The following is a 24690-nucleotide window of genomic DNA, read 5'->3' as shown; positions in this document are numbered from 1 at the left end:
AAAAATCTTAAATGTTTTCTACCTTGACTTACTTGTTATTTTGCTTCTGTAGGAGCTGAAAACAAAGGCGATTAACATGTTACGAGAGGCTGTGCTGGATGGTAGCCAGGCCATGCGGGATCCAGTAGGAGGCAGTGTAGAGTTCCACTTTGTCCCAATCTTGAAGCTAATCAGTACACTGCTTATTATGGGCATCTTCAATGATGATGACACCAAGCACATTCTCAAGATGATCGATCCCAATGTTTTCAGTGGAAAGGAAGAGGAGGAAGCTGAAGAGGGCGGAGCTGCTGAAGGAGAAATTGAGGAAAAGAAGGAGGAGGAATCAGAAGAAGCAGCCGAAGACGAGCTTGAGGATGAAGGGGTTGGGGATGAGGAAGAGGAGGAGCTAAAAGAGCTGGAGAAACGAGAGGGTGAGGAGGAAGAGGCTGAGCCCAAGGAAGAAGGAGAAGAGGAGGAAAAGGACAAAGAAGAGGCTAAGAGAGGAAAAGTAGATGGAGAGAAAGCAGAGGAAGAGAAGGAGTCAGAGGCAGTAGAAGCAGAAGCACAGGAGGAAGACGAGGGTCTGGAGGAAGGACTGCTACAGATGACGCTGCCAGAGTCTGTCAAACTGCAGGTCATTGTGATGTTTAAACTCTGACTGCTTTACAGTTTTACAACCAATGTGGATAATTGTGTCAGAGGATCTCATATCATAAATTGTTTTTTTAAATTATAAGCATTAGAACTTATGTTCCTGTCTCAACTTTCTCTTTCAGATGTGCACACTCCTGCAGTACTTCTGCGATTGCGAGCTGAGACACAGGGTGGAAGCCATTGTAGCATTCTCAGACCAGTTTGTCCATGATGTTAAGAGCAATCAACGTGTCCGTTACAACCAGCTAATGAGAGCTTTCACCATGTCAGCTGCTGAGACTGCACGCAAGACCCGGGAGTTCCGCTCGCCTCCACAGGACCAGGTAATAACTAATATTATCACACTAAACGAATGTGTCTCATTGGCTCCAGGTTTGAATTAATTTAGATGGTATGTCTTAGTTGATATTCATCTTTGGAAAGTAAGAACTTACACTGAGAACAGTGTAACTTAACAGTTTATCATCAGATCTAAGGATTTAAAGATTAATTCTAATGATTAAGTACAAACCATGTACTTGATGAATTAATTATTAGTTCTTGAGATCTGATGATAAACTGTTAAGTTTCCCATGTGCTGTTCAGACGACAACAAAACAAACCCTATTTATAGCAAAAGACACACAAAATATCCTGATATAGCTGCTATAATGTGCTCTCTGTTAAGGTTCTTATGCTAACGAACTTCAAACACTTGGAGGATGAAGATTCTCCAGTTCCTGAGGACGTGCGGGAAACACTGGCAGAATTCCACAATGACCTCTTGCTTCACTGTGGTGAGCATTTTTGTGTAATTATGAATTTCTTCAGGTGTGAAAAGCTGTTTATGGGTGTTTAATGCTGTAGTCACATTTTAACCATAGGTATACATATTGAGGAGGAACCAGAGGAGGAGGAGGTGGACACTTCACTGAGGGGCAGACTTGTTAGTCTGGTAGACAAGGTTAAAAGCCTCCGTAAGAAGAAGGAGGAGGAGGAAAAGCCAGAAGTGGAGGAAGAAGCAAAACCCAGTAAGATTAACACTTAGATTACCTGTGAAACAGTTGAAGGACCTGATCTGCATTTTCTTTTTAGCTTTAGGGTAAGAGTTAAATTGAGTTTATAACACGCTCTTCCTTCATTTCACCCAGGCACCCTTCAGGAGCTGATCTCCCACACCATGATTCACTGGGCTCAGGAGTCTTTTGTTCAGAACCCTGAGCTGGTGCGACTGATGTTCAGCCTTCTACACCGACTGTACGACGGTCTTGGCGAGCTGATCCGAGCACTGCCCAAAGCATATGCCATCAATGCCGTGTCCGTTCAGGACACCATGGAATTACTTGAGTGTTTGGGACAGATCCGATCACTGCTCATCGTCCAGATGGGTCCTGAAGAGGAGCGGCTTATGATCCAGAGCATTGGGTTAGTGTGGGGGATAAATAGTGTATACTTTGGAATTTAGAGTTAGTTTGTTACATTTTGAGTTATAATAATAGAACATGTGATGTTATTTTATTAAGTAATGTAACACTGATGTATGGCTTCTGTTTTTTTTTTTTTTCAGAAATATCATGAATAACAAGGTGTTCTACCAACACCCCAATCTGATGAGAGCTCTGGGTATGCATGAGACTGTGATGGAAGTGATGGTCAATGTGTTAGGTGGAGGAGGAGATTCGAAGGTAACTGTGATTTCTTCAAGTCTTTCGCTTTCCAGGCCTGCAATTTATAACACAGCACACATCAGACATTATGCATCTGAGAAAAATGTTTGTTTTTTTCTTGCCCAGGAGATTCGATTCCCCCAAATGGTGACCAGCTGCTGTCGTTTCCTGTGTTACTTCTGCCGTATCAGCCGACAGAACCAGCGCTCTATGTTTGACCATCTGAGCTACCTGTTGCAGAACAGCGGCATCGGCTTGGGTGAGTCCCCTGTTACACTGTTTACCGTACTCTGTGTATGGCTTATTATGGACAGATTTTATTTTTAAATCTTTTTTATTTTGAATAATCATGAAACAATTACAATAAAATTTAACTCACTGAAGCATGCAGGTAAGAAGTTTCTAAATGAATTTTAATGTGCTGGAATCTTTATACCAGGTGATGAATGAATAAACTCACTGATTATATCCCTATGTAGGCATGCGTGGATCCACACCCCTGGATGTGGCTGCAGCCTCCTGTATTGACAATAACGAGCTGGCCTTGGCTTTACAAGAGCAGGAACTGGAAATGGTTAGAGAGAAAAAATGTTTTTAAAAAAGGCTATAGTGGAACTGTTATCTGATAATCTCTCCTTTTGGTACTCACACGAGGTAGGTGGTGACATACTTGGCAGGCTGTGGACTGCAGATGTGTCCAATGCTCTTGTCTAAGGGCTACCCTGACATTGGCTGGAATCCTTGTGGCGGAGAGAGATACCTGGATTTCCTCCGCTTTGCTGTCTTCGTTAATGGTTGGCTTTGATTATTATATAATGATGAGATTTGTAAGTAGTCGCCACTAATATTTACCTCCTCCTACAACCTACTCCCCTTAGGAGAAAGCGTGGAAGAGAATGCCACCGTTGTGGTGCGTCTGCTCATCCGTCGCCCTGAGTGCTTTGGCCCAGCCCTGAGAGGAGAGGGTGGTAATGGCCTGCTGGCCGCAATGGAGGAGGCCATCAAGATATCAGAGGATCCGGCAAGAGATGGGCCCACTGTTAAGAAAGACAGGCGCTTCATGTAAGGGCTGGCGCAGTGGCAGTGAATTAGATTTTTGTTGACAAAATAACACCAACTAACAGCTTAGACAAATCACTGTGTAGTTTCACAGCAGCACAACAAATTTTCTTATAGAAAATAACATTATCTGGATTGGCAGGTTTGGTGGTGAGGAACAGCACGAGGAGAACCGTGTGCATCTGGGAAATGCCATCATGTCCTTTTACTCGGCTCTCATTGATCTGCTGGGTCGCTGTGCCCCAGAGATGCATGTAAGTAGAGCAGCTTTTAACATATTTCTATCCCTCAAACCTCCAGGAAGAGTGGATCTGTGGGTGTTTGATTTGTAGGAGTTAGTTTCATATAGCACAACTTAAATTTTTTTATTTGTAGCTGATCCAAGCGGGTAAGGGTGAAGCTCTAAGAATCAGGGCCATCCTGAGGTCTCTGGTGCCTATAGAGGACCTGGTGGGAGTAATCAGCTTACCTGTGCAGATTCCAGCATATGGCAAAGGTTGGATAAAAAGTTGTGCTGATATATGGATGTTTTGTAATAATTTACAAAATGTGGCGCCCTACTTCATAAGGTTTTTTTTCCTATCTAACCACAGATGGCCAGATTATTGAGCCCAAGATGTCTGCCAGTTTTGTGCCAGACCACAAGGCCTCCATGGTGCTCTTCCTTGACAGAGTGTACGGTATTGATAACCAGGACTTCCTGCTTCATGTGCTTGAGGTTGGCTTCTTGCCTGACATGAGAGCTGCAGCTTCTCTGGATACGGTGAGAAAAAAAAGGCACAGACCTAACAGATAAAATTTCCTTCTGTAAATTCTAGATTTCAGTACAAAGTCTGCATATTGATGTAATTTGCTATAGATTCCCTTTGATATAGTTAATGTATCGGTCTGTCTTTAAGGTAATGCAGTGAGTATAAGCAGTTTTTTGTCTTCTCTGATTTTAGGTGGCATTCAGCACAACTGAAATGGCCTTGGCTCTGAACCGCTACCTCTGTTCGGCTGTTCTCCCTCTTCTTACAAAGTGTGCTCCATTGTTTGCTGGAACAGACCACCGGGCCATCATGATCGACTCCATGCTCCACACAATTTATCGCCTGTCTCGTGGCCGAGCCCTTACCAAGGCTCAGAGGGATGTTATAGAGGAGTGTCTCATGTCCCTCTGCAAGTCAGTATTTAAAAAAACCCTCTCTGTATAGCAAATGCTAAATAAGCAAGCTGAATAACTCCGAAAAGGAAGCCTTTATTTTCTATTTGTTTAACCTTTATTCAGGCTGGGGAGGTTTTTGAGACATTATCTCTTTTACAAGAAAGATCTAATGATAACAGCAAATTCACAACAAATTACAAACTTTGAAGTGAATGATGAAACGTGCCTTTTCAAACAGTTTTAAACTTACGGTGATATCCACAGATACCTTCGACCCTCTATGCTGCAGCATTTGCTTAGACGGCTGGTGTTTGACGTACCCATCCTCAATGAATATGCAAAGATGCCTCTCAAGGTGAGTCTTCTGTATAACAGTGTTCTGTTTGTTTGTTTATGTAATCTAATTTTTATATCACATATTAATTGAATTGCTTCAGCTGCTGACCAATCACTATGAGCGCTGTTGGAAGTACTACTGCTTGCCAAATGGATGGGCGAACTTTGGGGTGACTTCTGAGGAGGAGCTGCATCTTTCTCGAAAACTCTTTTGGGGAATCTTCGAATCGTTGGCACACAAGGTGGGAGATGTTGTTAACCTTCCATAAGTGCAGATTGTTTAAGTTAAGGAATTACTAACTTGGCTTCTCTAATATGAATTTAAATTCTAGAAATTTGATGCAGAGCTCTTCAAGATTGCCATGCCCTGCCTCTGTGCTATAGCTGGAGCCATCCCCCCTGACTATGTGGATGCCAGCTACTCCTCTCACACTGAGAAAAAGGCCTCTGTGGATGCTGAAGGCAACTTTGATCCAAAACCAGTAGAGACCACCAAGTGAGAACTGAAAGAAAGACTGTTTGATGTTATTTTAGTGCATTATTGCTTTTGGAAGAGAGTCAACGTGTACCTTGTCAGTGATGGATAGTTATAATTACATATTTGAATAGATTTTTTAAAGATTGTTTCCAGTTTCAGTTTTATTTGTCATATGCAAGCTAGCACAGGGTCTATGGAACGCCAGGACTGCCATAATGAATTAATTAATGAATTAAATACACCATTAAATAATTAATTAAATGTGTCAATAATTGAAAACAATTCATTTAAATGGGAAATAATCGATTAAATAAATATTTGTGACACATTTAATTAATTATTTATTTATTTCCAATTTTAATCAATTATTGCCACAATTAATTAATTTTTTAATGGTGTATTTAATTAATTCATTATGTCAGTCCTGGCACTCCATAAGGGTCAACATTGCAATATAATGTATTTGACGAGCAGCAGACAGTCACTCAGCAGTAAAATATACATATGTATATATATATATATATATATATATATATATATATATATATATATATATATATATATATATATATAGGGCCCGACATGGTTCACGCCTACTGGCTGAAGAAGCTGACTGCACTCCACGAGCGTCTGGCAGCACAAATGAACCAGCTGCTAGTTAACGAGAGACACCCGGAATGGCTAACCGAAGGTCGAACGGTCCTGATCCCCAAGGACCCCAAGAAGGGACCGGTCCCATCCAACTACCGACCAATAACCTGCCTCAGTACTACATGGAAGCTCCTGTCAGGCATCATATCGGCTAAGATGAACAGGCACATGGGTCAATACATGAGTGGGGCACAGAAAGGGATTGGCAAGAATACCAGAGGTGCAAAACACCAGCTACTGGTAGACAGAACAGTCAGCCGAGACTGCAAGACCAGACTGACCAACCTGTGCACTGCCTGGATTGATTACAAGAAGGCCTATGACTCAATGCCCCACAGCTGGATCCTGGAATGCTTAGAATTGTACAAGATCAACAGGACCCTAAGAGCCTTCATCAGGAACTCAATGGGGATGTGGCGTACAACACTAGAGGCCAACTCCAAGCCCATAGCACAAGTCACCATCACGTGCGGGATCTACCAAGGAGATGCTCTGTCCCCACTGCTGTTCTGCATAGGCCTGAACCCCCTCAGTGAGATCATTAACAAGACTGGCTACGGATACCGACTACGGAACGGAGCAGTTGTCAGCCACCTCCTGTACATGGATGACATCAAGCTGTATGCCAAGAGTGAACGAGACATCGATTCACTGATCCACACTACCAGGCTATACAGCAATGACATTGGAATGTCGTTCGGACTGGAGAAGTGTAGTCGAATGGTAACGAAGAGAGGGAAGGTAGTCAGAACTGAGGGGATTGAACTACCAGAAGGCAACATTGCAGACATGGAGGACAGTTACAAGTACCTGGGGATCCCGCAGGCGAATGGGAACCATGAAGAGGCCGCTAGAAAGGCTGCAACCACCAAGTACCTGCAGAGGGTCAGGCAAGTCCTGAGGAGTCAGCTGAACGGTAAGAACAAGATCCAGGCCATCAACACCTACGCCCTGCCCGTGATCAGGTACCCTGCTGGGGTAATAGGCTGGCCAAAGGAGGAGATAGAAGCCACTGACATAAAGACAAGAAAGCTCCTTACCATGCATGGAGGGTTTCACCCCAAGTCCAGCACCCTGAGGCTGTACGCTAAGCGGAAGGAAGGGGGCCGGGGACTGGTGAGTGTCAGCACCACAGTCCAGGATGAGACAACGAACATCCAAGAATACATTGGGAAGATGGCCCCAACTGACCGAGTGCTCAGTGAATACCTCAGGCAGCAGAAACCCAAGAAAGAGGAGGGAGACGAGGAACCATCATGGAAGGACAGGGCCCTGCACGGTATGTACCACCGGCAGATAGAGGAGGTGGCTGACATCCAGAAATCCTACCAGTGGCTGGACAAAGCTGGACTGAAAGACAGCACAGAGGCACTAATCATGGCAGCACAAGAACAAGCTCTGAGTACAAGATCCATAGAGGCTGGGGTCTATCACACCAGGCAAGACCCCAGGTGCAGGCTGTGTAAAGATGCTCCAGAGACAATCCAGCACATAACAGCAGGGTGCAAGATGTTAGCAGGCAAGGCATACATGGAACGCCATAACCAAGTGGCCGGCATAGTGTACAGGAACATCTGTGCCGAGTATAACCTGGAAGTCCTGAGGTCAAAATGGGAGATGCCCCCAAGGGTGGTGGAGAATGACCGAGCTAAGATCCTGTGGGACTTTCAGATACAGACGGACAAAATGGTGGTGGCTAACCAACCGGACATAGTGGTGGTAGACAAACAGAAGAAGACGGCCGTAGTGATCGATGTAGCGGTTCCGAATGACAGCAATATCAGGAAGAAGGAACACGAGAAGCTGGAGAAATACCAAGGGCTCAGAGAAGAGCTCGAGAGGATGTGGAGGGTGAAGGTGACGGTGGTCCCCGTGGTAATCGGAGCACTAGGTGCGGTGACTCCCAAGCTAGGCGAGTGGCTCCAGCAGATCCCAGGAACAACATCGGAGATCTCTGTCCAGAAGAGCGCAGTCCTAGGAACAGCTAAGATACTGCGCAGGACCCTTAAGCTCCCAGGCCTCTGGTAGAGGACCCGAGCTTGAAGGATAAACCGCCCGCAGGGGCGAGATGGGTGTTTTTTATATATATATATGTATATATATGTATATGTGTGTATATATATATATATATATGTATATATATGTATATGTGTATATATATATATATATATATATATATATATATATATATATATACATATATATGTATATATACTCCATCCTGTGGAGTGTGGTGTGTGTGTTTAAGTGTTGCTCAAATCTTCAAGTGCAGTTATGAATGTAACTGAAAAGGCACATATAAACATCTTACATGAAACTACACTGTAATTTCTATAAAGTCATAGTGGCATTCTGAAGTTAAGTTTAGATATTAGATTATTTGAATAACAGTAAATATGACTAAATTTTCAGCACTATCATCCCAGAGAGACTGGATCCTTTCATCAACAAGTATGCAGAACACACTCATGATAAATGGGCTTTTGAAAAGGTCAGTAATAAGGGAATAATGTAAGCAATAATGTTTTTTAAAGTATTGCTTGTAATAATTGCTTAAATCATTTTTCAGATTCAGAACAACTGGACGTATGGAGAGGTGCTAGATGAGAATGCTAAGACTCACCCGATGCTCCGGCCATACAAAACATTCTCTGAAAAGGTAATGATTTTTCACTTGTTTTAGTCTGAAGCTTGAAATTCTGAACACTTAATCGTATCTAACATTTTGTAGTAACCCTGCGTTCCATTAAATATGAGGATGCCAGGTCTTCTTAATTAGTACTCATTACCCATGGACCTTTTGACTATTTTTGCATGATTATTGTTATGGGCATTCATAGTATAGCTTCGTTGTTAATTGTAAAGCCCTCTACCTCCTTTTCTCAGGACAAGGAGATCTATCGTTGGCCCATTAAAGAATCCATCAAAGCTATGCTAGCATGGGAGTGGACCATAGAGAAAGCAAGGGATGGAGAAGGAGAAGTCGAGAAAAAGGCCGCCGCCACCACCGCCACGCGCAAAATCTCTCAAACTGCTCAGGTAAAAGTCCATATAGGAATGCAAGGTTCTTACATAAGTGTAAAAACAGAACATTCGTGGATCATGCAAAATGAATTTTCTCTTGGCCTAATTAAATTGGGGAAACAATGGAGTTTCTCTTTTACTGAGAAACTGAGTAAAAACTTCACATGGACACTGTTACACACAAGATCTTTTTTTTAATTGTCTTCAGGCCACTTATGATCCGAGTCACGGATACAGCCCTCAGCCAGTAGACATCTCAGGAATGGCCCTCTCCAGAGAGCTGCAAGTATGTCTCTTCTGGTCAGATTTTCCCCAGCATTTATAGATCACACAAGTTGCTCACATACCTTTGAAGAACTAGGTAGAATAATTATTATTTTTTCTTTCCACATAGTCTATGGCTGAACAGCTAGCAGAAAACTATCACAACACCTGGGGCAGGAAGAAGAAGTTGGAGCTACAGTCCAAAGGCAAGAGTAGTTTTTATTACAGTAAACTGGGAGTTTTCTTTTTAATGATATGTTGATTTAAAAAATGACTTGTGCCCTTGCTAGGTGGTGGTACTCATCCTTTGCTTGTGCCTTATGACACATTGACGGCTAAGGAGAAGGCCAGAGACAGGGAGAAAGCCCAGGACCTGCTCAAGTTCCTCCAGCTTAATGGATACGCTGTGACGAGGTAAGCTAGAGCTCTCAGAGTTTAATATTAGAGCTATCCGTTTTTCTCTTTCAACTCCTTTCATATTTCCTCCATCTTTTTTTTCCACTCCTAGAGGTCTAAAGGATATGGAACAGGACATCTCCTCCATTGAAAAGCGTTTTGCTTATGGCTTCCTTCAGAAGCTTCTTAAATGGATGGACATTGCCCAGGAATTCATCGCTCATCTTGGTACTGTGATTGAACACATAGATGATTCTTGTACTTATACTGTGTGCACTGCTGTTTAGACCAGAACTAAAGTCAGAAGGGGTTTAATTATTATTTTGTATTTTTACTTTTTCTAACAGAGGCTGTAGTTAGCAGCGGTAGAGTGGAAAAGTCACCACACGAACAAGAAATCAAATTCTTTGCCAAGGTGAGCTTCTTTATTCGTCGTACTTTTTTTCCGTGGATGTCAGAGGATGATAGTTGTAACAAAATCCTGTGCTGAAGTTTGTAGGGACTGAAAAAATTACCACAATTTGTAATTTTAAGAAACGCCTTTTATTCTGTAGCTTTACTAAGCAGATACTATTTATAATTGGATATTTTATGCTGGGTTCTTTTTTATAGATCCTCTTGCCGCTGGTAAATCAGTACTTCAAGAACCACTGCCTGTACTTTCTCTCCACTCCTGCCAAAGTATTGGGCAGTGGAGGACATTCCTCAAATAAAGAGAAGGAGATGATTGCGAGGTGTGTGTCATAAAACCATATATTTTTAAAAAAATCAATCTTACCTTGAATTATGTGTCCTGAAAAAATTGCCATTTCCTTTCCCTCTCGGACAGTGTGATAGTATCTGTCCTCTCCTTCCATGTCCCTCCATCTTTCTCCTGTTGTGTGATATCCATGATCTCCTTTACTTTCCTTTTGCTTTATGTGTACTTCAAACATTTTTCCTGCCTTGTTTCCCCTTACTATACTCCCTTCCTCTCTCCCTTCCTCTTTTCTCCTCCTACCTCAGTATCTTCTGTAAGTTGGCTGCTTTGGTGAGGCACAGAGTATCTCTTTTTGGTAAGGAAATTGCATGATGTCATGCCCTGTCACCATCTCTGTATTTGTTTTCCTGTGTAATTTCTCTTTATTACAGCGTTTTATTTTTTTGCTTCTTCCTCCTCCCTACCTTTACTTTACATACTAATCAAACTAATAAATCATCGTTACCTCCTCCGAACTTACCAGTTCTTCTCTTCTCTGTCTTTAGCTCAGCTTTTGCTTGGCTTTAATGTTTGCTGTAGTTTCTTTGATTTAAAAGGTATCCACAAAGTTAGCATGAATGTCTGTGACGGCGTCAGATATCCACTGGTACTGTACTGCAGCTTTGTCGTGTGTTATCATCCTGGCTTATATGAGACAATGAATGCTTTGTTGTCATTTTACTCCCCTTCACCACCATATGTCTTAAGTAGACTGTCATTGTTACATGGCCAGTGGACAGGTGAGCTTGTCTCACCAGCACAATATGATCTTCCACTTTAAACGTGCCTAAATAAAACTCTGTGATGGTGGCATTGCACTTAAGAAACTGTTTTTTAGCAACTTTTTTATGCTCTTTTCTTAAATAATAATTATTGTTGTTTCAGCTATGTATTTAACATTTGTGATTCAGAAGATTCAGACTTTACCGTTGTAATGTAATTGTGAGTTTGCTCAATGTTTCCCAACAAACTGTATACAAGGTTTAGAGCTAATTGTGGCATTTGCAGTAATTTGGGCTCTTGTAGAGCTGAAGGATAGCACTGACAATGCACCTTTTTTGTTATGTTTTCAGGAACGGATGCCCCTGCAGTGGTAAACTGCCTGCACATTCTCTCACGATCACTGGATGCCAGGTAGATCACAATATACCCATAAAACATCCCTATTGCTCCACAAGCAAAGAGAAAATAGAAACAAACTGTCTGAGATTTTTAGAAAAACTTTTTCTCTGTGTATTCTTTAAGGACTGTTATGAAATCAGGCCCTGAGATTGTGAAAGCTGGCCTGCGTCAGTTCTTTGAGAGTGCTGCGGATGACATTGAGAAGATGGTTGAAAATCTGAAACTGGGCAAGGTGTCCAGTCGAAACCAGGTCAGAGAGGGTTTTCTTTTTTTTTTTGCTCACTAAACAAATGTGTTCATGTTTTTCTTGTGAACTGAAATCTGTATTTGTGTGTTGTTTACAGGTTAAGGGTGTCGCACAGAATATCAACTACACCACCACTGCCCTGCTGCCAGTCCTCACTTCACTGTTTGACCACATTGCCCAACACCAGTTTGGTGATGATGTCATGAGTAAGTAGAATGCTTTTGTCCTTTAAATTAACCATTAATGACTTGTTACTCTGGACCAACTCAGAGCTAATGAAGTCTCTTCTCGACATTCTCAGTGGACGACTTGCAGATATCCTGCTATCGTCTAATGTGCAGCATCTACTCTTTGGGCACTGTGAAGACTCCACATGTGGAGAAGTGAGTAGAGACATGGTCTAAAAAAAGCCTGGAACTAGTTTTACTTTTTTCATTATATATCAGATATCATAACAAGAAACATTTATTTTTCTTTATGTGCATGTATTCTTTCAAAGGTTGATTTTGCATGTGTTATTTCATACAGACATCTTATGAGTATGCGTGTTTTTTCCTTCCTTTGCAGACAGCGACCAGCTCTTGGCGAGTGTTTGGCCCACTTAGCAGCTGCTATGCCGGTAGCCTTTCTTGAACCAGTGCTAAATGAATTCAACTCATTTTCTGTTTACACGACCAAGACTCCTAGAGAGAGAGCGAGTGAGTTTTGCTGTCTTCTTTCACCTTTATGATTCATTTTACATGCTTCAAACTATTAGATAGTGTTCATGCTGAGTTATTTTTCATGTGATTTCACTCGTCTTTTCTCTCCCTGCTTAGTTCTTGGTCTTCCCAATCAAGTAGAAGAGCTGTGTCCTGACATCCCAGAACTGGAGATTCTGATGAAAGAGATCCATGACCTGGCTGAGTCTGGAGCTCGCTACACAGAAATGCCCCATGTGATTGAGATCACCTTGCCCATGCTGTGCAACTATCTCCCGCGCTGGTGGGAGAGAGGCCCAGAGAACTTCCCCGAGCAGGACGGCCAGCTCTGCACCGCTGTCACCTCCGAGCAACTCAACCAGCTGCTGGGTAGCATCATGAAGATTGTGGTTAACAACCTGGGTATAGATGAAGCCTCTTGGATGAAAAGATTAGCAGGTTAGTGACCAGAGGATTTACAATAAGCCAAAATAATGTCACGTGACAGCCAGCTATAGTATTGCAGCATATCATGATGTGTAAACAACTACATTTTCACATGTTACACAACTATTATTTGGAGATGACTGGCAAATGTTTTGTGCCTTGTCCAGTGTTCGCTCAGCCCATTGTCAGCAGGGCTAAACCAGAGATGCTTAAATCCCACTTTATCCCAACCATGGAAAAGCTGAAGAAGCGTGCAGCAAAGGTGGTGGCAGAGGAGGATCATCTGCGCATGGAGGGCAAAACAGAGGTGGACAGTGAAAACGGGACCATTCGAGATGAGTTTGCTGTACTCTGTCGGGACTTGTACGCTCTCTACCCTTTGCTCATTCGCTACGTGGACAACAACAGGTAGCTGAGATTAGCAGCACCTTTATATGAAACACATTTCTGCTTCAGTTTTCTTTTTTTTATTGAAATTTGAAATTTAGGGGAGCATAATATGACGCTTTTTTGTCTTGCAATGAGGCACAATGTTGTTATTGAGGCAGAAGGATGGAACCAGGGAACTAAACCTACAAGAAATAATAAATTCAAAATCTGAACAGTAGAACAGGAAACTCAACAGGAACAATAATTCAAGGTTTTAAAAGAAAGCTCCACTTTCATTTCAGCCTTTTGTTTGCTGGTCATGATTCACATTTAAGAACTATCTATTGCTGCATGTGTCTGTAGGGCAAGGTGGCTGACTTGTCCAGACCCAGATGCAGAGGAGCTTTTCAGGATGGTGGGCGAGGTCTTCATTTTCTGGTCCAAATCCCACGTAAGTCTTCTGTTTTCTGACATTTTCATATATGTATGCATTTATTCCGTCTCTCGTTTAGCATCTTTATTGTGTTATATATTGCAGAACTTCAAGAGGGAGGAGCAGAACTTCGTGGTGATGAATGAGATCAACAACATGTCCTTCCTGACTGCTGACAGTAAGAGCAAGATGAGCAAGGTACTATCTGAGAGCAAAGGAAATGTAAAAGTAAAACATTGCCTGTTCTCTAGATGTTTGATTCACCTACTTCCATATCTTGAGTCATAACACATTAAGAAACTAAACTCTAATAATTAATGTTTCACTAACACCACCCATTACAAGCAGAGAAAAGTAACAGGAAGCCCTTCTTGGTGTTTTCTCAGCTGTTATTTCATTGTTTTTCTTTAAGCTGCTGTAGCTTTATGATTATTCTGTAGGTGTTCATTTCAGTCATTTCACAAATAAGTTTCTACAAGAAGACTGATGGGCTGTTACATAAATATTAATATCCTTTTTTTCCAGGTCTGTGTAAGTGGCAGTATATAGTGTAGTAGTAAGATTGTTGCTAACTGTTTTTTCTCCATATATATCCTGTGTCGGGGTTGGACGCTGGGCCACTAGGCCGGAGATGGAGAGGTTAGACCGTGTTTGTGCACGAGAGCTGTGCTGATCGCATGGCACCCTGAGTTTGCGGAGGCATTTCATCAACTGCTAATAGACAGATCCCAATATTCACACGTATACAGACACACAAACACACACACACACACAGGGTTTTTCCTCTTAGGAGAGACTTCACTACACATCTATGAGTGAATGAATAAAGTGTGAGATTATATTATACACAAATATATTAGTGATGTTTTTTAGGAGTAAAGAATGTGAGTGTGAATGTGTCGCAAACAGTGTTGGTCAAGTTACTTGAAAAAAGTAATCAGTAACTAATTACTGATTACTTCCCCAAAAAAGTAATCCCGTTACTTTACTGATTACTTATTTTCAAAAGTAATTAATTACTTAGTTACTTAGTTACTTTTTAAAAACACGATTTACAACCTGAATAGGTAATAAAGCGATAGATCTTTCAGCCCAATTCTACTTTTTCTACAATCCATCATACAAAATGTAATCAAATGGAAAAGTCCCTTTTTAAAACTTGTTTTATTAGTTTTAATCTTTTAACTTTATGCATCAAGCAAAAATTTAATTATATGCAACATTCTCTGACTGGAAGAAATTTGTTTTAAACCTATTTAAACCTATTTTCTGCACATTCCAGCACATAATTTTTTTTTTTTTTGTGTTTACACTCAGTCTTTCAAATAGATGCAAGTAAAACACAGCAGAAAATAAATAAAGTCAAAGACTAGCGGGCCTTTTGCTCTATTTTCACCTGTAAAGCAGGAGTTGGGTAGGCGGAGGTTTACCCTGGTGCAGGTGAGCCGCAGCGGTCAGTGGAAGAATCCGCGAGTTTCTCTGTGAGTTTCCCATTACGTCATAGCGCACTCGGTGCTTGCTTGGAAGTTTAGGGGTTTTTTTTCGCTGTAAAAAGAAGTTTTCTTCCCACGCACAACGGACACTAATGTTTTTGTCACTTTTTATGGAATCAAACTTAAAGTAAGGTCAGTACTTCCACGCTTTAAACGCTGCACGCTCATACTCTCTCCCGCACTCGATCCATTGTTGATCTGCACACAGCTGTTGTCACGAATGTCGCACTTGCTTACGTCACTGTCATGAGACATTCTTGCAAAAAAATCACGGTTTTAGTAACGCAGTAACGCAGCGTTCCTACGGGAAAGTAACGGTAATCTAATTACCGTTTTTGCAATAGTAATCCCTCACTTTACTCGTTATTTGAAAAAAGTAATCGGATTACAGTAACGCGTTACAAGTAACGCGTTACAAGTTACAAGTAACGCGTTACTGCCCATCTCTGGTCGCAAACATATGCTTTTATGTGTGTCTGTATATGTGTGAGTAGGGGTCTGGAGCAGCTTGATGAAAGCTCTTTGCTGTAGATCACAGTAGCGTGAAAGGTTTCATGGTGCTCGGCAGAGCAGTAACGTATATAATTTGTTGTGTGCACTCCTGCAGCCGAGTACCATCACCCTGTTTTTCTTTGACCAGTAAATAGTTTGCCTTTTGATGATCCTTGTTGGATACAGTTATGGAGCCCGTGCTACTGTGATGTTACTTGTGTCACTGATGCTTGGGTTTTTTTTCAGCTTTTGTGTCAGAGATTCCTGCGCTGGGGGACTCTTCTCTTTTCAGTAGCTGTTTAAACCAAAAGTCCATTCCCTGCTGTTGCTCGGTCCACCAGTAGCAAATGTCAGTCGCTGGATCTTTTGCAGGAAATTAAGCTAGCTCTCACTACATCACCAGAATACTGTCATCATATTTACTAACTGGACTCGTTACTTCATGTCATGTTCATTGACACCATTAAATTGTTAAATAAACCTAATCACTGTTTGATGTTTTACGTGGTTGGTGCAAGTAGAACCTCTTCTCCTGGGCTATCAGATGGGCATTACTGTAGTGAGCTTCTGTTTCCTGATCATCACAATGACTCTCAAAGCCCATAGAGTTCTTTCTACCCACACACACCAACACCAAGCATGCACAATAAGGGCAGAGAGGGTGCTGTGAGGCCAGACAACAGACAGTAATGAGCATTGTCAGCCTCTGGATAGGAGTGTGTGAGAAGAGCTCCACGGCGATGGAGCTGACCCCATGTGCTGTTCTCTGTGATGTCCAATGGACAGGATGTGCCCTGTCCAGCCACTGCAGTACTAACAGTGAAGCTGCATTGTGTGTAACACCTGTTGCTGGTGCAGCAATGAAGCACATGACATGACATGAAAAGTTGATGGAAGAAAATATGTTGTTTAGTTGTTAAATATTCTCCAAAGCCTTAAATGCCACAAACCATTTTCTGAAAAGGGATTTTTTATTGGTGCCATATAGTTGCTTCATGGAATAGAAAGTGTTCAATCAGTTTAATCTCTCTGTAGTCTGGCAGCTCAGAGCAGGAGCGTACCAAGAAGAAGCGACGGGGGGACCGCTACTCTGTGCAGACCTCCCTAATTGTAGCAGCGCTAAAGAAGATGCTTCCCATCGGCCTCAATATGTGCTCTCCTGCAGACCAGGAACTCATCAACCTTGCCAAGATCAGATACTCACTGGTACTTGTGCTTATTAATGTGATTGCTTTGGGCAAAACTTGCTTCATAGATTAATTTGTTGAATTGAGCGCTTTAAATTTCTATAGTGCAAAAGCGTTGCTTCTTTGTTAGCATACATTTTGACACAAAATGGGTAGAAATGATTTTATCTCTCTCTATATATATAATAATAATTTTTCCACAGTCATATAACTCTGTTACGTTTTTCATTCCCAAATTTGTTTAGAGGCTGCATGCTGTTAATTACTAAACTATAGGATTATAAATGTCCTCCAAATCTTGGTTTCTTTAACTCGTAGAAAGACACAGATGAAGAGGTGAGGGAATTCTTGCACAACAACCTGCATCTGCAAGGCAAGGTAGGCAGACTTTTTATTTCTTTACTAACTGAAAGAAGATAATAAACACATTCCTGTATAAATCTATTCATTCTGTTCATTAAACACATTGACGTGTTATATTTTAGGTGGAGGACCCAGCAATGCGCTGGCAGATGTCTCTTTATAAAGAGATGTCTGGAAAAGCAGAAGATGCCGATGATCCGGAGAAGGTGGTGAAGAGAGTACAAGAGGTGTCTGCTGTCCTTTACCACATTGAAGTGGTGAGTACAACCAGGCATCCTCAATAAAAGAAGGTCTGGAACTGGCTCTCCGTTTAAAAAGTCCTTATCTCTGATCCTATGACTATAACCCAGCAGGCAATGCAGAGCTTAAGAAAAGAGAGACATTTTCCAAGATAATTATTTATTTTTTGTACATTAGACTGAACATCCCTTCAAGTCAAAGAAAATGGTTTGGCACAAGCTGCTGTCTAAACAGCGTCGCAGAGCTGTGGTGGCCTGTTTCAGGATGACGCCTCTGTACAACATCACCACGTAATGATTAACAACATACTTATTCAAAACATGATCGACAATAAAATCAAAAGGTTTTATGAGGCATTATACCTAATTATCTTAATTATCCCTAATTGTCAGTGATCTTTCATTGTTTGCAGGCACAGGGTAACCAACATGTTCTTGGATGCATACAAACGCAACTGGTTAGAAACCGAGGGTTACTCATTTGAAGACAAGATGATTGATGACTTATCAGTAAGTTACACTTTCATTAATGTTTCATTACTGGCATATTGTCTATTCTTTATACAAAGGGTCTGTCATGTTTTATCCTATCTATTAACGATTAGAAAACCATGGAAGAAGAGGAGGAAGAGGAAGAGGAGACTGAGACGAAGCCTGACCCCCTTCATCAGCTGATTCTTCATTTCAGCCGCACAGCTCTTACAGAAAAGCTGTAAGAGCGTCTTTCTTCCTCTGCGTCAGTTCTCTGACCTGTTCCTCAGTGACACTTACTGATTCCTGCTCTGTGGTATTTCATTACAGTAAACTTGATGTTGACCATCTCTATATGTCATATGCTGATATTATGGCAAAGGTAAGACCTGTAAAACACCAATGGGAATAGATCTTAAAGCTGAACTTCAGAAGAGAATAATTCACTGACATTCTGTCTGCTGCCTTCAGAGCTGCCACATTGGTGAGGAGGACGAAGGGGGAGAACAGGAGGGGGAGGAGCCATCCTTTGAGGTGCGACAGACAGAGATGGTATGGGGGGACCAGGGGAAGGGAGGCAGGGGAGTCAGCGGAGAAGCAGCTCCCCACGCACTGAGTGACTACACCATGACATCACACTCGGCACATCCCCCCCACCCCACTCTTGCTACATTTCTCTTTTTTTCCCTTTCTGTCTTCCTTTCGTTAACTCACACCACGTGTCTATTTCCTGTTGTGGTGGACTGACCTGTGCATGCCTTTCCTGGACTCTGCACACCAGTCGGGATCAATATTCTGAAAGAATGTTTTTTTGTTTTGTTTTTTTTTTCTAAATTGCATGACTCGAGTGTAGAGATGACGGCAGCTAAAGAATTCAAAATAAAACCCAGGTGAAGACAGACAAGTGAGTCTGTACTAGCTATTAAAATTTCAGAATCACAGTTTCCAAGCCCAAGGTGTTTCGACACTGTGATGTTGCAGCTATGGTGATTTCAGAATTTCTGTTCCTTTTGAAACCTGATACGTAAATTGTGATGTTGCCCCTTTTAGACTTAATTTAGTAAGAAACAGATAATGGCGATTAATTAAGCCATAGCACAGGATCCCTAACAGGTCCCCTGTGCAAGTCTCAGAGTTTGTGGTCAGTGTCTTCTAGACATGTACCACCCTTTTCTGACTCACAACTCATGTAATCACCTGCTAATTTGACTGTGTTCACCCATATAGACTCACCTGAAAACTAGAGTTCTAACATCTGACAACTAATTGATTTTTGTTTGTCTTTCCTTTGAATTGGACAGCGCTAACAAGTTTCCCTCTCTGTGCTCACCAAGAATACAGTAAAAGCCTGCACAGTCAGCCATACATATACCGCCCCAAGCCCAAACACACTCATGCGAGCATACGCTACAACAGCTACATTCACAGAGACATTCATTCATACACACACAGTTTCTTTCCATTCTTTCTATTCATACTCTTATGCTGAGCGGAATCTCTGTAACCAGAGAAAAGTGCATTCATGTTTTTAAAACACTTCAGGCTCACGAGGGAGGGGGGCGGAGGGAGGGTTAGGTAGAGGTTTGGGTGCTTTGGGTGGGGGTCTGTGCATGATGTGCAGTGGGTGGGTCAAATGTAACCTCTTTTGTCAACAGGATGGTTGTTCATTACCTGCTATTATTATAGAATTTGTACTGTACCACAGAATAATATAAAAAAGAGAAGTATAGTGCAGCATAGTCTGAATAGCGTGAGTTAGAATACTGCGTCACGCAGAATTAAAGTTTGTGTGTTTTTTTATTCACTTTAATCTTAATATGTTATATTAAACAGTATGCAGTGTCTGCAGATGTGCAGACTCATTTGTTTGTCTAGTGTTCAGTAGTTTTAAAATATCATCACATACCTTTATTAATCTAATTCAAATAAATCTGAAGGGTGATGAGTGATTTGACAATTTGACAAAGACTGCTGCTGTATAACTAAATGGTGTTCATAACCAATCAGCCTTTTTCAGAGTAAATATTTCAAAGTTCTTGAATAGAACAGTCTTTTTTATTTTCATATCGTGACAAGTCAAAACTCTAAATGTCGAAAATATTTAGTCAAGCAAGCAACTTTTCCTCAGTTTCAGTTTAGGGTCTTATAGTTTATCTAAAAAGCAGACAAGCGTCACATACAGACAGGCTACTCCAGGTAGCATAAAATATAAGTTTAGGCTGTGAAGTAGAACAACCCTAAGCTGTTCTGTTGGAAGCAGGGGTTGCATGTTGTTTTACTCCAGCAACTGATGTTGCTTCCTAAGAAGAATATGTGAAGTGTGTGTTACAATCTGGGATGAAATGATTGCTGCAATTGAATGTTTGCACCTGTGTTAGATATCATAAACTGGAATAACTGTCTCCAACACTAATACATTGGAAGAGAATTGTATGTCTTCAAGAGTCCCGAGCATTAACACTAAAACAGTTTGTTTTTTTTTACAAGTTCATTCAACACTTGAAAAGAATAGTTTAGCTGAAACAAATTGGCCACTATCTGATGGAAACAGTGAGAATCTGCTCACTTAACTGAGCTTAACACAAAGAAAGATTAAGAGAAGTTGTTTCATAGGTGATAAATTAAATGAAAGTGTAAAAAGTTGTGTTACTTACATATAACACAAATTATTAACCAGCAACTCTGGATGACATCAGGACCAATGGTATAGCAAATACAATAGCAAATTATAATTAGAATAAGATTATCAGGATGTGTGTGTTTTTAGTGTATGTGTGCCTGTACATGTGTGTGTGTGTATGTGTAAGTGCGGGGGGCAGTGCAGTCTCTGTTGACAGGGTTACAGCTGTTTTCTTGCTACTCTGCTGCACAGGAAAAGGAGATGGAGAAACAGAGGCTCTTGTACCAGCAGTCCCGTCTGCACAACCGTGGTGCTGCAGAGATGGTGCTGCAAATGATCAGCGCCTGTAAAGGTAGCTGCTGCACATTAGATCTGCACACAGACACATAGTAGCACACTCTTACACACACACACACACACACACACACACACACACACACACACACACACACACACACACACACACACACTTGTCTGAAAATTATGAACCAAGCGTTAGCTGTGTTAGATGAACCTGTTTATAAAAAAGTAGTGGGAGTAGGAAGTGTAAATTTTGGGGGCTAGGAGCTCACTGAATAAACTGCTGTCCGTCATGGACAACCCATCGCACCCACTTCATTTTATGCTGTAGAGGCAGCACAGCTCATTCTCCCTCTTATTCGACTCCCCTGCTATAAAAAACTGTAGGCAACCTTTCCTACCATTTTATCTGTTGTTATCTTGGCAAAGAGAATCCAGCTTCGCTATTCATGGTTGGGTCAAGTTGTTGTACGAGCGGTATCTGCTTGTTTCAGGTGAACCTGGAGCCATGGTTTCTTCTACACTCAAACTGGGAATCTCCATCCTCAATGGAGGCAACAGTGATGTACAGCAGGTAAAGAGCCTTCATGAGTATGATATATTTATGTCTATAGGCTAAAAAGATTTAAGAAACAAAATTTATTTTACTGCCTATCTACATCTTGACATCTTCATTAGAGCGTTGTTGTCATCATGCTCTTGTCATCTGTGTGCAGAGGATGCTGGACTATCTGAAGGATAAAAAGGATGTGGGGTTCTTCCTTAGCATTCAGTCTCTGATGCAAACCTGCAGGTCTGTAATATATTTATGGTTACGTCGATGTTATACTTCTGCTTGCCGTTGGAGGGGATATACAAGTTTTTGTACTTTTTAAGCTGATTAAATGTTTGCTGTTAACAGTGTTTTGGACTTGAACGCTTTTGAGAGACAGAACAAGGCTGAGGGACTTGGGATGGTTTCAGAAGAAGGCACCAGTGAGTATGGTCGACAGCTTTTAATGGTCACTCACAAACTCAACATGCAATGCATACAAACATCTGCATCTTTGTTCTCCTCCTTTGTTTTGTGATATAATATAATATTTTCTTAGTGCCAGTCTTTATTCTGTGCATTTGTGTGTGCCTGTATGTGTATGCCTGGTACAGATATCTTTTCATGTGTCCAGAGTCAAGGAGTCATGACACATGTGTGTTAGTCGCAGCATTTTGACTATTAATGTATGAAACTGTTTATCATTCGCTGACAGTCATGAGAATTCTGGACTCACTCCGTCTCTTTGTTTTTCTCTTCCCTACATCTTGTTCACTTTGCCCGTTTCAACTCTTTACTCCTCATGCCTATGTCCTTCCTACGCATCAATTTGCTGCTCTCGCGGTTCAAAGATAAGAAGCTAGAACGTGGTAAATGAAACTTTGCTGTCATATATTTTTCTTTCTTTCTCCCCCTCCTTTCTGTCCTTTCTGTCCCTTGTAGCTCTTCTTCTTTTGACTAGCCTTTTCCTTGCTGTGAACTTAATATGCATTTCATTTCACACTCAAGAGCCCAGTAAAATTAAGCTTTAGAGTCATTTGGTCAGTGGTAGATTACAATATGTTGATATATTTTTTCATTGTATCCAAGTTTATTTTTCTTTTTGAAGTGGCTGTGAAGTTTAATTTTCCTTCTTGAGTGTTTTATGACAGATCTACTGTAACTCCATCAATCTCTGTCTCAGTATAGATCAATGGGAATGAAATGTAATCGTCTTATCTTCCTATTTCTTTGTATTTCATTCACAAATTGTGCTTGAAGCTAAAGCGTAGGAACTTTTTATGCTCTGCGTCGCTCTTATTTCCATAGTTTAAATGTAGTTTGTTTGCGTCTCCCGTTCCGGGCTGATCTTCACAAACTACGTAAATGGCCAGGTTAACCTCTGATCATTTCCATTTTGATTTGCTTTACTTCATCGGTATCGTAGCGTTGTTTATGAAATATCAGGTCATAATGTTTTACTGTGCTTGTTGTTAAAAAAGCTCAACAAGGCAGTCCAAAGGCAGCTCAGTAGAATCTCAGTCCTTGAGTATCTCCCTGTTATAGCGTCTATTTGTACATATTTTTGTACATCATTTCTTCTCTGCTTGTGCACAGCATATGATATGATGTGATAGTTCAATCTGGTAAGAAACAAGTAATGAAGTCTTTTTAAAGTTCCAGCTGTTGTATGGCGTTATTTTTGTGCCACTATTCTGAGAGCACGTAAAAAAAGTTTGCAGGTGCAAGTGTTGTATTTTGAGGAGAAATTTATTTTGAGCGAAGAAAAGCTGAATTTGAGTGAACAAAATTCATTGCTGCGTGCAAAAAATGTATTTCCGTGTTTGCTATTATCCATACACACACACAACAGCAGCCCCTGTCGCTCAGTTTTTGCATTTGTAAGTAAGTAAGTAAGTAAGTAAGTAAAATTTATTTATATAGCACATTTCACAGATAAAAATCACAAAGTGCTTTACAATAAGATCAGACATACAAGTTAAAATTAATTAAAAGCCTGTTTGTATAAAAATGTCTTCAGCTGCTTTTTAAAGGAGTCAGTAGAGTCTAGACAGCGTAAAGACAACGGCAGAGAGTTCCACAGCCTAGGTGCCAGTGCCTGAAAAGCCCGATCCCCACGTGTTTTAAACCTAGTACGTGGGACCACCAGTAGCCTCTGACCTGAAGACCTAAGTGCTCGGGATGAAGCACGAGGTTTCAACAGGTCAGAGATATACTGGGGAGCTTCACCGTGCAGAGCTCTAAAAGTTACAACTAAAATTTTAAAATGAACCCTAAAATTTACAGGCAACCAATGAAGAGAAGCCAAAACTGGAGTAATGTGTGACCTCTTGTTTGTACCAGTTATAAGTCTTGCCGCTGCATTCTGTAGACTGAAGGCGATCCAGAGCTGATTTGTTGAGACACGTAAAAAGACCGTTACAATAATCCAAACGAGAAGAGATAAAAGCATGAATAATCATCTCAAGTTCTGCCTTTGACACCAGTAGTCTGAGTTTAGAAATGTTTCTTAGATGATAAAAACAGTTCCGGACAAGTTGTTTAGAGTGTTTCTCAAGAGACATTGAACTGTCAAATATAACACCTAAGTTTCTGAGACTCGACTGAAATGAAGGGTCTAAAAAACTGATATGCTACCTAATTTCTGAGAGCATGTGATCAGGTGCAATAATCAAAGTTTCTGTTTTATCTGCATTTAACTGAAGGAAATTGTCATTTAACCATTGTTTGATTTCTGACAGACAATTATTTAAACAAGACAATTTATACAACTCAGAAGCTTTGAAAGAACAGTACAACTGAATGTCATCAGCATAGAGATGATAAGAAATATTATTGTAACGTCTGATAATGTGGCCTAGAGGGAGTATATACAGCAAAAAGAGAATAGGACCTAAAACAGATCCTTGAGGTACCCCAGAAGGCAGAACTGATGTTTCCGACAGCACATGATTTATACAGACAGTAAAGGATCTCTCAGATAGATACGACATAAACCATTTTAAAACAACACCAGTAAAAAACACCATTTGCGCTCGCTCGCAATGTGTTGCTCGCGCTCTCAACATTTCTGCCCGTGCGCGCTCAACTCTTTCTCTACACCGTTATATTTGTGCCACAAAACCAGCCAATCACAGACTTGGATGCAAAAAAATCTGATTGGCTGTTCTGGTCTCCAATCAGCTCGAAATGACGAAATGCAATATCCCAGAATCCATTTTGTCCAAAACTCAATCGAGGCAGTGGCGGAGGAACACAGAGTGGCGGAGTTTGAAATATTACTCTTTCTGGGTCACAAAATAAACTTTTAAGATATTTT

The 24690-nt window shown here is 41.1% G+C and overlaps 1 protein-coding gene across 8 annotated transcripts in view; it reads left to right on the top strand.

Moving 5' to 3' along the window:
• Positions 1–24690, top strand: part of ryr1b (ryanodine receptor 1b (skeletal)) — a 76457-nt gene that overhangs the window by 28613 nt on the left and 23154 nt on the right. For 4 of the 8 annotated variants that reach the window (XM_084949839.1, XM_084949834.1, XM_084949836.1 and 1 more), the window contains 49 exons: positions 53–616; positions 759–959; positions 1304–1412; positions 1500–1646; positions 1767–2040; positions 2183–2300; positions 2409–2541; positions 2762–2856; positions 2941–3076; positions 3161–3344; positions 3484–3595; positions 3717–3837; positions 3935–4104; positions 4286–4506; positions 4753–4843; positions 4926–5066; positions 5157–5320; positions 8366–8444; positions 8523–8612; positions 8840–8992; positions 9186–9263; positions 9372–9447; positions 9532–9655; positions 9750–9865; positions 9985–10052; positions 10250–10371; positions 10643–10692; positions 11450–11510; positions 11622–11748; positions 11843–11951; positions 12047–12128; positions 12313–12443; positions 12564–12884; positions 13040–13280; positions 13605–13692; positions 13780–13872; positions 16695–16865; positions 17165–17224; positions 17332–17466; positions 17627–17739; positions 17862–17958; positions 18054–18160; positions 18250–18301; positions 18391–18471; positions 20792–20891; positions 21334–21413; positions 21556–21632; positions 21741–21814; positions 22223–22240. In XM_084949839.1, the coding sequence (XP_084805965.1) occupies positions 53–616; positions 759–959; positions 1304–1412; positions 1500–1646; positions 1767–2040; positions 2183–2300; positions 2409–2541; positions 2762–2856; positions 2941–3076; positions 3161–3344; positions 3484–3595; positions 3717–3837; positions 3935–4104; positions 4286–4506; positions 4753–4843; positions 4926–5066; positions 5157–5320; positions 8366–8444; positions 8523–8612; positions 8840–8992; positions 9186–9263; positions 9372–9447; positions 9532–9655; positions 9750–9865; positions 9985–10052; positions 10250–10371; positions 10643–10692; positions 11450–11510; positions 11622–11748; positions 11843–11951; positions 12047–12128; positions 12313–12443; positions 12564–12884; positions 13040–13280; positions 13605–13692; positions 13780–13872; positions 16695–16865; positions 17165–17224; positions 17332–17466; positions 17627–17739; positions 17862–17958; positions 18054–18160; positions 18250–18301; positions 18391–18471; positions 20792–20891; positions 21334–21413; positions 21556–21632; positions 21741–21814; positions 22223–22240 (6355 nt within the window). The remainder of the gene's footprint in view (positions 1–52; positions 617–758; positions 960–1303; positions 1413–1499; positions 1647–1766; positions 2041–2182; positions 2301–2408; positions 2542–2761; positions 2857–2940; positions 3077–3160; positions 3345–3483; positions 3596–3716; positions 3838–3934; positions 4105–4285; positions 4507–4752; positions 4844–4925; positions 5067–5156; positions 5321–8365; positions 8445–8522; positions 8613–8839; positions 8993–9185; positions 9264–9371; positions 9448–9531; positions 9656–9749; positions 9866–9984; positions 10053–10249; positions 10372–10642; positions 10693–11449; positions 11511–11621; positions 11749–11842; positions 11952–12046; positions 12129–12312; positions 12444–12563; positions 12885–13039; positions 13281–13604; positions 13693–13779; positions 13873–16694; positions 16866–17164; positions 17225–17331; positions 17467–17626; positions 17740–17861; positions 17959–18053; positions 18161–18249; positions 18302–18390; positions 18472–20791; positions 20892–21333; positions 21414–21555; positions 21633–21740; positions 21815–22222; positions 22241–24690) is intronic. The other 4 variants (XM_084949837.1, XM_084949840.1, XM_084949838.1 and 1 more) reach the window with 3 other exon arrangements.

This window comes from Perissodus microlepis, chromosome 14 (genome assembly GCF_051167445.1).
Source record: "Perissodus microlepis isolate ML-2025 ecotype Zambia chromosome 14, ASM5116744v1, whole genome shotgun sequence".
In the NCBI taxonomy this organism is placed as follows: domain Eukaryota; kingdom Metazoa; phylum Chordata; class Actinopteri; order Cichliformes; family Cichlidae; genus Perissodus; species Perissodus microlepis.
The sequence above is the reverse complement of the archived record's forward strand: the minus strand, read 5'-3'. Positions and strand labels throughout refer to the sequence as shown.